Source organism: Daphnia pulicaria, chromosome 10, assembly GCF_021234035.1.
Source record: "Daphnia pulicaria isolate SC F1-1A chromosome 10, SC_F0-13Bv2, whole genome shotgun sequence".
NCBI classification, from domain to species: domain Eukaryota; kingdom Metazoa; phylum Arthropoda; class Branchiopoda; order Diplostraca; family Daphniidae; genus Daphnia; species Daphnia pulicaria.
Window position 1 is genome coordinate 1,800,099 of NC_060922.1, and position 11,755 is coordinate 1,811,853.

The 11,755-nt window shown below is 41.5% G+C and overlaps 2 protein-coding genes, 2 long non-coding RNA genes and 1 pseudogene across 8 annotated transcripts; 2 read left to right on the plus strand and 3 right to left on the minus strand.

Annotated features, from left to right (window-relative positions):
• Nucleotides 1-307: 307 nt before the first annotated feature.
• On the minus strand, nt 308-2,422 carry LOC124314105 (collagen alpha-1(III) chain-like). Its single transcript, XM_046779145.1, has 4 exons — nt 2,322-2,422; nt 2,008-2,073; nt 954-1,926; nt 308-871 (listed from the first exon to the last, which is right to left on the minus strand). Exons 2-4 carry the CDS (start codon nt 2,017-2,019, stop codon nt 420-422), a joined length of 1,437 nt encoding a protein of 478 aa, XP_046635101.1. The 5' UTR covers nt 2,020-2,073; nt 2,322-2,422; the 3' UTR covers nt 308-419.
• A 1,191-nt stretch (nt 2,423-3,613) lies between these two features.
• Nucleotides 3,614-6,371, plus strand: LOC124314341. Its single transcript, XR_006911164.1, has 3 exons — nt 3,614-3,754; nt 5,747-6,108; nt 6,207-6,371. It is a non-coding gene; the product is annotated as an uncharacterized LOC124314341 (long non-coding RNA).
• On the minus strand, nt 4,723-7,503 carry LOC124314043 (collagen alpha-1(I) chain-like). Of its 4 annotated transcripts, XM_046779031.1 has the most exons (9): nt 7,471-7,503; nt 7,293-7,401; nt 6,911-7,208; nt 6,380-6,835; nt 6,177-6,284; nt 5,960-6,103; nt 5,726-5,842; nt 5,595-5,648; nt 4,723-5,530 (listed from the first exon to the last, which is right to left on the minus strand). In XM_046779031.1, exons 2-9 carry the CDS (start codon nt 7,296-7,298, stop codon nt 4,821-4,823), a joined length of 1,893 nt encoding a protein of 630 aa, XP_046634987.1. In that variant the 5' UTR covers nt 7,299-7,401; nt 7,471-7,503; the 3' UTR covers nt 4,723-4,820. The 4 variants fall into 4 exon arrangements, with proteins under 4 accessions (XP_046634987.1, XP_046634988.1, XP_046634986.1 ...); XM_046779032.1 differs by lacking the exon at nt 7,471-7,503 and having other exon boundaries at nt 6,911-7,202; nt 7,293-7,383; XM_046779030.1 differs by lacking the exons at nt 7,293-7,401; nt 7,471-7,503 and having other exon boundaries at nt 6,380-6,832; nt 6,911-7,256.
• LOC124314313 lies at nt 6,755-9,863 on the plus strand. Of its 2 annotated transcripts, none has more exons than XR_006911113.1 (6): nt 6,755-6,851; nt 6,935-7,122; nt 7,233-7,733; nt 8,011-8,126; nt 9,013-9,595; nt 9,658-9,863. It is a non-coding gene; the product is annotated as an uncharacterized LOC124314313 (long non-coding RNA). The 2 variants fall into 2 exon arrangements; XR_006911112.1 differs by lacking the exon at nt 9,658-9,863 and having other exon boundaries at nt 7,233-7,417; nt 7,473-7,733; nt 9,013-9,377.
• Nucleotides 9,864-9,867: 4 nt separating this feature from the next.
• Nucleotides 9,868-11,361, minus strand: LOC124314229 (annotated as a pseudogene).
• Nucleotides 11,362-11,755: the final 394 nt, after the last annotated feature.

Genomic DNA, 11,755 nt, shown 5'->3' on the forward strand with positions numbered 1-11,755 from the left:
AGCATTGCTTTAGGGTTTGTTCGGTTTGCGGTTTGCGGTTTGCTATACCTGATTATGGTATACACGGCGTATCACTAAATTTCGCAAGACTCTATCATTTCAACAATAAATAGTCTAGAGTCTAGACTAGAGAGCAATGAGAAAAAAAAAGTAAGGATTGTTATGCTTGGCAATATTAAATTATCGAAGAGAAAAACCGAAAGACAAAATAAACTAATATTCCAACTTTTTGTTCTAAAAGAATTTTGCTTGATGATTGAAACATGGTTTATTTACAACTTGCACAAATTTATCAAACCTTCATGTGTAGCTCTATATAATATGTAATGTAAACTCTAAAAGTATTTCGGGTAGGGGAGAGAAAAAGAATTGCTTGCCATTGTCACATTGATCTCAACTAAACGTCGACATTTAGTTTTTTAAAAAAGGAATTTCGCGAAACTAGATGATTGGGGCTCCGAATAACTAGACTGGGACGCCGCTTGAGAGTAAGCGGATGATGACTTGTAAGCTGGCTGCTGATAAGCCGGTTCTTCGTAAGACTGTCCGGGATAGCCGGCAGGTCCTGCAGGTCCAGCAGGGCCGGGGTAACCTGGAGATCCTGGCTTTCCTTGAGGTCCCACGGGACCGACTGGTCCAAGAGGTCCTACTGGTCCGGGACCACCAGGGTAACCTGGAGTACCTGGTTTGCCTTGAGGTCCGACAGGGCCTAGAGGACCGATCGGGCCGATTGGTCCTGGACCGCCAGGGTATCCAGGAGCACCGGGTTTACCTTGTGGGCCAACGGGTCCTGGGCCGCCAGAGTAGCCAGGAGTTCCAGTTGGGCCAGGATAGCCATCCTTGCCTGGTTTACCCGGAAGTCCTGGTGGGCCTAAATTATAAATAATAAAAATTTTGATGCCGGAAGAAAACGGAAGTGGAATTAGCAATATTATGAGCATCAAACTATATACCAGAATATCCAGGAGCGCCGGGGAGTCCGTCTTTGCCTGGGTATCCAGGACCGCCAGGGAGACCATCTTTGCCAGGAGCGCCGTTGTAGCCAGGAGGACCAGAAGGTCCAAGTGGTCCTGGAGGTCCAGGAATTTTGCTTGGGGCACCAGGATATCCATCCTTGCCAGGTGCTCCGCTATAGCCAGGAGTTCCAGCGTCTCCTTTAGGTCCCGGTCCGCCAGGATATCCATTGGTGCCAGGTTTGCCGGGAGGCCCTTGAGGTCCAACAGGTCCAACGGGACCAACAGGGCCGGGACCGCCATTGTATCCTGATTTTCCGTCTTTACCGGGGTAGCCAGGTGGACCAGGTGGGCCTGGGATCTTGGATGGGATAGTGTATCCAGGTGGGCCGGTTTCGCCTTTAAGTCCTGCAAGTCCCGGAGCTCCATTGTATCCGTCTTTGCCTGGTAGTCCAGGTCCTCCAGGTAGACCGGGTGAGCCATTGTAGCCAGGTGTTCCCTTCTCTCCATTGTAGCCTGGTTTACCAGGAGCACCTGGTGCGCCGTTGTAGCCTGGTGATCCTTTTGGTCCGGGGTAACCGGGTGCGCCGGGTTTTCCAGGTGGTCCTTGTGGCCCAGGTCCTCCAGAATAGCCAGGAGATCCTGGAGACCCAGCATCTCCCTTGTATCCAGCAGGTCCTGGAGGTCCAGGAGGACCAGGAGGTCCTGGAATCACTTGAGGCTGAGCATAGGAATTGCTTCCGTAATCAGCTTGTCCAGGTGGTCCTGGTGGTCCAGGAGGTCCCTTCAGCCAAGGAAGATATTCGAAAAAGCTCTCCCATTGCTTCTGAATCTCGTAAGGAGCTCCGGAACCGTACGGATTGAGTGAGCCCCACTGTTCCCTGGTAATTGGAACATTTTGGCGACCTGCTTGCGGCACTTGCCCGTATTGAGGTGCCGCCAAAACGGTTACCACCATGAGTGAAACAAATGCCTTGATGATTGAAATTAAAAAAAGAAAATAATTAATTCATCTTTGCTATGAAATTCCAATCATTTAGGTTTTTTAACTTACCAAAACTCTCATGGCTGTTGTTTTTAGTTAGCCACTTGTTTGTTAGCTATAACTCTGTTTGAATGACTGTGGGAAAACAAAATCAAATTAGTCGTATCAGCAATTTATTATTAGGACTAACTTATTGATTAAACTGTAAAAAACGTAAAACAAAATGTACGTTTAAGAATTTTGGTTGCTCGGTAGATGGTCTATGCACTTTTGGCTGGTCACCGCTAAACGGCAAATAAAACTGACACAAACTATAGTGCGCCCTTTGCTTATTGGTTGAAGAACTAGAAATCCTGGAGAAACTTGTGGTGGCAAATGCTTACCTGTTTCTGAAGTAGCTCTTTCTTCAACTGTTGTCGATTGAACACTGGCTTTTGGATGAGAAATGGCAGTCTTAAATACCATGTGCGAGCGTACCACTAAAGTCGGACGAAACAGGTTAGAAAAGATGGGAGGGATCCATATTTTTTTAGAGATCGCAATGAGAACTTCTACTGTGTATCCAATGAAGTAGCCTATATACACACAAGTGCGGTCAGTAGTCTGCCCACTATAATACAATACGTCTGATTGTCGGGCCGTTTCTTCGGGCCAGATGGATAACGGAAATCTCTCTTCATATATATATAACATACAGAAATATTTGACGTAAAAGGGAAACCTCTCCTTTGGGGGCGAGTGAAACAAAAAAAAAGAGAAAGAGCCAACAACACACCTTGCGTTATACCTTTTATCTTCATTCTGGAGCAGGAAATCGGCCAGCCATTCCGGAATACCACACACGTGCAGGTATTTCTTACGTCTTGATGCTTGCACACAGAAATCCAAACAACAATATATTTAGGCTGAGGTATTATGCGATATTAAAGTTGTACATGAAATTGATTTAGAAGTGGCGAATTTTTGTGAAAGTTTGAAGGAAATCACCTGCGCGGATGTATCAACACCACATTCTTGGACGTTCTGTTTGAATAGCAAGAGTACAAAAAATGTAGCATTCTATACGTATATAGACTCGCATGTTGTGTAATGGGTCTATTATTAAGCTGCGTATTAATTGGCTCGTGCAGATGTCTATACGTAATTACGTAGGCAATGTACCAAATAACCGAAGAAACTCCGAACCGCACCATTTCATGAAAATTTTGGGGGAGAAAAAGTATGTTCTCCTGGCTGCTGTGCAGCAGCATGTGTGCGCTATATTGGGGTATTTCCCGATTACTAAAACAAGAAAACAGAAAAATGAAAGTTTGATGCTGACGAAAACTCGTGAAAAGAGTTTAGAAATTCGAATCACACAAAAAAAAATGCCTAGAAAGTTATAAAGATCAGTGTAATTAAATGATTTTTTGTGTTTTCTCATTTGAAAAAGGCGTTTCAAGGAAATCTTTATAGACCGAGTAACTTTTAAGTATTTATCTTGAAGCATCAATTACCGTTGTCAATCTAGTGTTATCATATTATTCGGTTTTATTCGATTTACTTTACTTTACTTTACCCAATCATCTTTATTAAATATATTTAAAAAACAAAAAAAATTCGATTGAATCAATTTTTGACTCATTTTCGCAATTTGACAAATGCAAGACGGGCCAAAGTGCCAGACCCAGATTGCAGACTACAATTTAACGAACGACACACACTTTTGTTAAATTTTTGAGACTGTTAGAAAATACTAGAAATTATAGATAAAACGATAAAACCTACAAGGAAAAAGTTTGTGCATCTTACAACAGACATTCTACTATTTTGGCAGGTACGTTTGCTTAATTTTCTAAACTTGTGTATGAATGAATTATTTAGTTTAGTGGTGCTAAAAGCTAGCTCTGGAGGAAGACAGAAATTAGCTTTCTTTCTTGCAGGCCGAGGCCCACCATGGCCGAATTATAAAGAAAATAATTTAGGTTATTTATTTTTTCCGTCAAAACCCCGCCGTGAAAAGACACAAAAAAAAAGGAACTTTACGTGCAAAAGTGGCAGTCGTTCTGTTCAAATGTCTCCGGAAATAGTATACAATATTTTTCTTTATTAGCAGCTTTGCCAAGCAGACGAGTGTAAAAGAAGTGAATTGCAATAGAAACGCTGGTATAATTATGCAAGATTATGGCTGAACTGTAAATAAAGAAAAAGCTCCGTGAAAACCAAATAATATAAAAACATTATGTAAAACTATCATTTTTTCGAGACCTGAGACATCATAAAAAAATTCACAGATATTCGGGAAATCGCACTGTCACAGAGATAAGAAGCTAATGTTTTAAAAAAACCCAGAAATACACGTACGAGAAAGTTAGTTTATTTTTTCCACCATGGATAGTGTTATGTTTATGCAGTAAAATAAACTATGGTCGGAAAATGTAACCAAAAAAGCAGCAGGGAAACTATAAAGACAACTTGGGCCACTTCATCCATGAACGGACGAGTTATTCCACTTTCATTCCTTTAGCACGTCCATAGAGCCTGTTGCACATGCGGTGCGAAAATAAAAATGGGAAGAATTCAATGTAATTTAGAAATAATGAGTCCTCCACTTACAGTCCCATCCATCAGCTTCGTGGTTATCAATGCCGCTTCGTTTTTCTGTGTCGATCGGCTTCGTAGTTTTGTGGGTCACGACATTGTGTATTATCTTCAGTTCCGCATTGCCAAAAACTTTTGTGAACGTTTCTGAACGTAGGCGGCGTATTGTATTCGATGACATTTAGCGAATATAATCAAGAAAGAATCCTGCGTGCATTTATTAGAAATTTGTATTGTCTTTGACTCGTTACACGCTATTCCATTTATTAAACAACGAAATGAATTACTCATTAATATGTTTTCTATTTCCAGAAATCAGGAAATGTGGAGGGGAGTTGAAAGCTTGTAGAGAATGAAGTCCCGCTGAGAGTCCCGCTCGATTTGACGGGAGAACTTGAGGCTTTCGCTGCTTTCGTTGCTTTTGGTTGTGATTTATTGTTTTGTTGGGATGAGGAAAGTGACGGCGGTTTGGCGTTGTACGTCTGTACTGGCGCCGGAGTAGTAGATTTGCTGTTGCCGCTCTTTGGAGGAGTATACGTCGGTCTGGATGGCGATGCGGCTCTGGCGTAAACTGTTGGTTTACCCTTTCCTTCGTCTGTGCCACTACTGGAACTGCTGGAAGAACTACTAGAACTGCTGCTGCTGCTGCTTGTAGCTTCCGACGAAGTTCCAGGTTTTCCCTCCGGTCCTTGTTGGCCAGGTTCTCCGGGCGATCCTTTCTCACCGGATGATCCGTCGTTCCCAGGTTTACCAGGTGGACCTTTGGGACCGGCCTTTCCTTCTGGACCTTTTTCTCCAGGTGTGCCCGGTGTGCCGGCTTTTCCTTGAGGTCCAGGAGGTCCTATCGGGCCTGTATGTCCCATTTGTCCAGGATGCCCCTGTGGTCCAGTAAAGCCAGGTGGACCAGCTTTACCTTGCGATCCGGTTTGACCAGGACCTCCTGGTGAGCCTGTAGCACCAACCGGTCCCGGATGACCATCTTTCCCATCTTTTCCGGGAGGCCCGGAAGGTCCTAATGAGATTAGCAACATTAATTTAGCTTCAGTATTAATCAAAACAGCTTTTATTTTAATTACCAGTAGGTCCAGTAGGTCCTTCAGGGCCTTCGGGACCTTCTTTTCCGGAAGGTCCTTTTTAATAAACCAAAAATATTATTATTATTTCTATTTGCTGATCAATTTGTCTTATAGTAATTTCATGTACTCACCCTGTTCTCCGGTATTTCCAGTAGGCCCTTCTGGTCCAGTCGGCCCGGTCGGTCCAGCTTTTCCAGGTTCACCAGGAAGTCCACTTAACCCAACAGCTCCCGGTTCGCCAGTTTCGCCTGATTGGGTATTGTTTTTACAGAATAAAACATCAGACATATATGTTAAATTCATCCAGGCGTCGACTTTTAAAAGCCTTAAGTAATCATAAATTCAAATTTCTTTTTGATTATCACCCTTTTCGCCTGGAGGACCGTTTCTCCCAGGAGTTCCATCTTTTCCTGGAGATCCAGTTTCGCCTGTTGGACCTTTCGGTCCATCTTTTCCTGGAGGTCCTTCTGGCCCTTCCGGCCCTGGAGGTCCCATCTCTCCGGGGCTTCCTTTTGTGAGTAATAACAATTGGGTTAAGCAACCAAATTTGTTTTCTAATTGTAAAGATGTAAATGCACCTACCATCTGATCCACTATCGCCCTTGGGCCCAGGCTGTCCGGGAGTGCCATCATCGCCATCATCTCCATTTTTTCCATCCAATCCTGGAGCTCCCACTTTACCTGGAAATCCTATTCAAAATTGCCTAATTAGAACACGAGTCTAAGCGTAGGGGTATCGGTTACCGAAAGGAACAAATTAAAAACGTTAAAAAGTTTTATTTTACCAGGGAATCCAGGATCTCCTTTCGGGCCCATCGACCCTGGTTCTCCAGGTGATCCATCTTTGCCGTTTTCACCGGGTTCTCCATCGGATCCAGGAGATCCATCACTTCCTGAATCACCTTTTTCGCCTGGAGGACCTTCCGGTCCGGGAGATCCATCTTTTCCCGAGTCTCCTTTGTCGCCGGAAGGACCTTTCGGTCCGGGCGATCCTTTTTCACCTTTTTCTCCGTCGTCTCCGTCTTTTCCATTCTTACCGGGCGGGCCTGGTGGGCCGGGAGGACCCGGCGGCCCAGGCGAGCCGCTACCACCTCCGCCCCCACCTCCCTTATAACTTCCGCCACTTGCTTTATACCCTCCGCCACCTCCGTATCCTCCTCCTCCTCCTCCTCGATAGCCTCCTCCCCCTCCTCCACCTCCACGGTATGTGGGAGTATATATCCGATGGCCGTTCATCGCTTCTTCATTGCACAAAAGGTACGAAACAAAAATTTTATTCAAACCAACGCCATGCCAAACTGTATCGTTTACAATACCTCTTCGAATCCGCACAACGCTAGGCGGGCCGGGTGGGCCTGGAGGTCCTGGAGGCCCAGGTGGACATGCACAGGAGCCGTTGAGAAGCGGAAGATAATCCAGGAGGAGTTCAAATTGCTCTTGAAATCTTTGAATGTGAGCTCTCTCCGCGGCGGAATAAGAGCGCGGATCCAAACCGTAGTAAGGGTTCAAAGAAGCCAAAACTTCCTTGGTAATTAATTTTTTTTCGATTCCTGGTCGCGTATTCGCCATATGAAGAGGGAAACACGTTACCAACAAAAGTGCAATTACCTGGAACTGAAATAATTTCGAATAATTTAGTGCTGGCATAGTTTCCATTAAAAATCATCAAACAGCTGCCGTTACATGAACGATACATACCTTCATTATAGACACAGATCAGACGAGTTCGGATGGAAAATGGATTCTGTGCGGAATCTTATGACGAATGCGATGTTCTAGTGAAACGGAACTGTGACATGCTGTCGATCTAGCGAATTAAAAGAGTTGAGTCAAGATTTAAAATGTGTTGGAAGAGTTTAATCTGGATACTATTTACAGTTAGGTTATGGAGGAAAGGATACCAGAGATGTTGTGCCACGAACTACCCGCAGTTGGACACTGACTCACGTTGAGAGATTGTCGGCCGATTATGAAGAAGAGATAAAATAAGAGTTTGATCTTCGCGACGGGACCTGGTTCAGGCGAGATGCTGGCTTCCGGCACCCGAGTGTCCCTAATCTCATTCTAATTGGGATCATCGCATCTCCGGGGATCGTCAAACACGTTATAAATGAAAGTGCAGCCAAAGATTCACTCGCGGTAAGTTATTATGACGAGTTCCATCCTTTGATTTGCTAGTATATCCTATAAACATTTGATTCTGTTTGGTCAAACCCGTTCAAACCAGTTTAATAAAAGTAAATTTGTTTACAAATACACCTAAGGGATTTCACATAAAAACCGTGTCGCACGCAAACTCATCCGCATTAGTGTAAACATGTTTGACTCAAACTGAGAGCTGAAATATTTATTACGTTTTAGCTGGTGAGAAGGCGATCGCCATGAATTACAATTTTCTAAACTCATTTTTACCTAGGAAATGTGAGATGGGAAAACGAGGTTGGCGTCTTCTAGAGATGGATATTTTGACAACACAAGCTTTCTCTTTTCACTTCACCTCATTAGCGTTTTCTACGCTGGAGAAAGGATAAGGTAAAAACAAAATTTGGTTACGTATATTCCCTTGTTTATTTTTCACTTCCCCATTTTTTTTTTATCGCGGTTGCCATAGCCGCCTGCGGCTTGCGTATGGGTATCTATGGTGGGAATCAGATTTTTCTGCGGTTAATTGTCACGGAATTTATAATTGTTCGTATTCTATTCATATAGCCAACGAGATGTATGGTTATACATGTTCTGCATGCACATTTGATTTATTCGGGTCTGCTATGCGCACATCGATCCATACGTTGTTTGTAGACATGAAAGATGTTTCTAATTTACTACGCTTGTGTTGACGAAACCATATTTGCGGTCTCGGAGGATGGACCCGATGACATATTACATTCTAGTATTCGATATACCGTGCGAATCGATAGCTTGGCACAAAAAATAAATAGGTTACGTAATTAGTCCGTGGGCCACACTTGATGCCTTCCATCTATCTGAGGAAGCTTACAATGATGAAGATTGAAGCATCAATCGAGATAGAAATCTGGTTGAGAAAGCTGAGAGAAAAAAACATAATGATGAAGGAGAAATTTAGTTTTAATTTTTTGTTATCAAATTACGCTATTATTATAATAACTGGTGAGCACATCAAAATATTAATTGATAGATCGTTTATTACATAATTATACATATACATAATATATAATTATTACTATCGTTTTTTACATAAAAAATCGAATTTGTTACAGTTTCTAATATGCTTCGTAAATCTTAGTAGCAAATGTAAATTATAGCCTTTAGCATAAAGTCTTAGCCAACAAAACACTTCGTAAAGTAAAACAACGGTTTTTATCAAATATTTTAAAAATTATAACAACGCTTAGTTTATTAGACTTGTGCTTATTCGTTTTGTTTTGTTTATTTTTAGTCACGCATTACTGCTGAATTGTTTTCCCAGAATCACAGTGGTGTCCCAGTTTAATTACTGAGTGGAAAGCAGTATCAACATCGCTGCTAGCTGATGAGCTGAAGATTTGATCTCTTTCAGCGCTTGATGCAGCGTAATCAAATCAAGCACGCAGGAAATATTTGGCTTCCGGCCATTTCGCGTCCTTAATCTCATTCTGATTGAAAATAGAGAGACGGTTCAATTAGCATCTAGACTCTTCGCACGCTTTTTAGATTTGTTACTTTCGATCCACAGAATTCGCTTTCAGCTTTCACCAACTACATCTTCCCAAATGTTTTCTCCTCCGACTGCTTTGTCAATACAGTGATTTGCTTCCAACGAGATTCGAAATGTTTCTCGCCCAGCGAGCACTGTAGTTTTATAGATTATGTTGCATTTAACTTTTACCAGTCTATAATTTTTTGGCTAGATAGGCTTATAGATTCGATGCCTGAAACGGCTGGATTGAATTAAATTTAAGCACTACATGAGACAATAATCGTTAAATTTCTTTTTTACAATAAGGTTTGCAATTTCCCGTTTCCTCTAGATATCCTGAACGGTACGGTAATTTAGATGCAGGGGATTCCCATTCTCAAGGTGACGATACTGTTTATTTGACAGGAATAATAATGACAAGAGTTGGAATCGATTAAATTCACATCGAGATGTGCACTCAACGGTCATCATCTTCGCTTAACACTAAAATGATCCGTGTCTGATTCCTTGCTCGTCCAATTGTGTAATGACCCCTAAGATGTTTTCATATTTCATATGACCTTGTATGTCTTGCATGTCCGCTCTTCATTAATAATGTACAATACACAGTCTACATCAATATATAAACCAATATTTATTGTAAAAATTTTACACTTTCATGAAGAATTTTACAAAAACCCGTCTTTAGAACGTTCAAAGTAACGTTAGGCGTAGCAAGAACACAACAGAAAATGAGGTATATCTGTTAACTAAACAAATGTCGCGAAATTTCTGAGTTCAATTACATTGTTGAAAAAGATAAGGAGACAAGCGGAAGACCAAGATTGTGATACGAATAACTCAAGTGAGTGAATATTCGATAGAATGAATTTACCGATGAATATGAGCTTCAGTCTAATTTGACCTTTTCCGTTGTAGAATTAGATTTCCGTTTATGAACTGACTTGTTCTTGAAGATGGATAGATTCCTGACTGATCTGGATATAGAGGCAGGAATCTTTGGTAATCCAAATTCAATTAATTCATCCACAGCAACGCCATCCTTAAACAAACAAACAAAACACAAACATCAAAAACAGTTCAATATCAATAATACAGTGAAGAAATACAAAAATTGGCATACCACGTTAAGGCTTTCAGCTCCTGGTTCCCTGTCTGGCGCTGACGGAGCTTTGATCGCATAATCAAGATAAGATGAATCTTCATCTCCAAGCATTTCATCGCCTAGCGTTTCATCACAAGGATTCATCGCCCATTTCCGCAGAGCTTCCAGTTCAGCTTCCAGCAGTTCATCTTCATCAATGTCAGGGGTTCCATACCTTCTACCAAGGGTTTCTTGGACTTCATCAGTTCAAGCATATCAGCCATATCGTCTTGGATATCCTTTTTTTGGAATAAAAACAAAAAATTTTATGTTCTGCTCAATACTACGAAAGTAGATAATAAGTCTAACCTCTACTTGAATTTGCATGGCTTTCACCGTAGATTGTGTATCTTTAAACATTTGTGTGACATACTTAGCCTGTTCCATGACCATGTCATATGACTGTTGACGCAAATTACCAGCTTGTTTTTCGTACCTGGGCAGAGCATTCTTATTAAATTTTTACCCATAGTTATTCTAAAGTAATTTCTTATTTTTACATTGTTTTTTGCTTGAGCACTCGAAGAGCTTTTTGCTTCACTGCATTTTTAGCTGGACCATCCCGCAATTTGGCCATTTGATCTTTGTATTTTTTCAACTCAACATCCAATTTGCTGATTTTTTTCTCAATATTGTCTCCTCTTTCGTCGACCTGTGTAAAGAAGATATAACAAGTTATATAAACAAGTTTCTTTTGTCTTATATCCAGGAAGGGAAAACCTTGGATATCATGTCAGACATGTTAGGAGCAGACTGTTGAGGCTTTCTGCGACCGAATATGCGATTCATTTTCCTCTGGAGATTTACAGAAAACGTTATTAAAACTCACTACTCAATCAAGAGTCGAGGGCACGTAACATATTTCAAGCAGGTAAAGAACAAGTTTACAATCCAAACCACAGACTAAGAAGGTCTTAGTCTGTGTCCAAACTTAGATTTGTATTGTGATTTGAAATTTGGATTTTGTATTGGGTGTTACTAAAACGCGAAGCGAAACGGCGGAACGCGAAACTCCTAAAACGCGAAACAGTGGTGCGAAACGGTCCCAAAAATTGGGGACCGTTTCGCGGGTCCAATGGCCTAAGGGCATCCTAAAGTGCGAAACCATTTGCGAAACCTTTGATTTTTGAAATATAAAAAATATCCTGTTTTTAAATTTCTGAACGCCCAAGGGCATCCTAAATTGCGAAACTACTTGCGAAATATTTTACTTTTGAAATTTAAAAATGATACTATTATTTAATTTAAATAAATAATATGAACATCTTGAATTCCACCGTTTATTGTAGTTTGAACAGATTCAAAGAGTAATTGAATAACAAAGATGGGCTTGGTAACAAGTTCTGTTGGTTTATTCAT

Bases quoted from the DNA above. Each gene is read 5' to 3' on its own strand.
- LOC124314105 (XM_046779145.1), bottom strand. The intron at 872-953 runs GTATATAGTTTG...TTTATAATTTAG, and splicing joins CGGCGCTCCTGGATATTCTG to GCCCACCAGGACTTCCGGGT.
- LOC124314043 (XM_046779029.1), bottom strand. From the start codon at position 7,250: ATGGAAACTATGCCAGCACTAAATTATTCGAAATTATTTCAGTTCCAG. The intron at 6,285-6,379 runs GTAAAATAAAAC...AATTTTGAATAG, and splicing joins AGGAGATCCTGGATTCCCTG to GATTTCCAGGTAAAGTGGGA. The intron at 6,104-6,176 runs GTAGGTGCATTT...TACTCACAAAAG, and splicing joins GGGCGATAGTGGATCAGATG to GAAGCCCCGGAGAGATGGGA.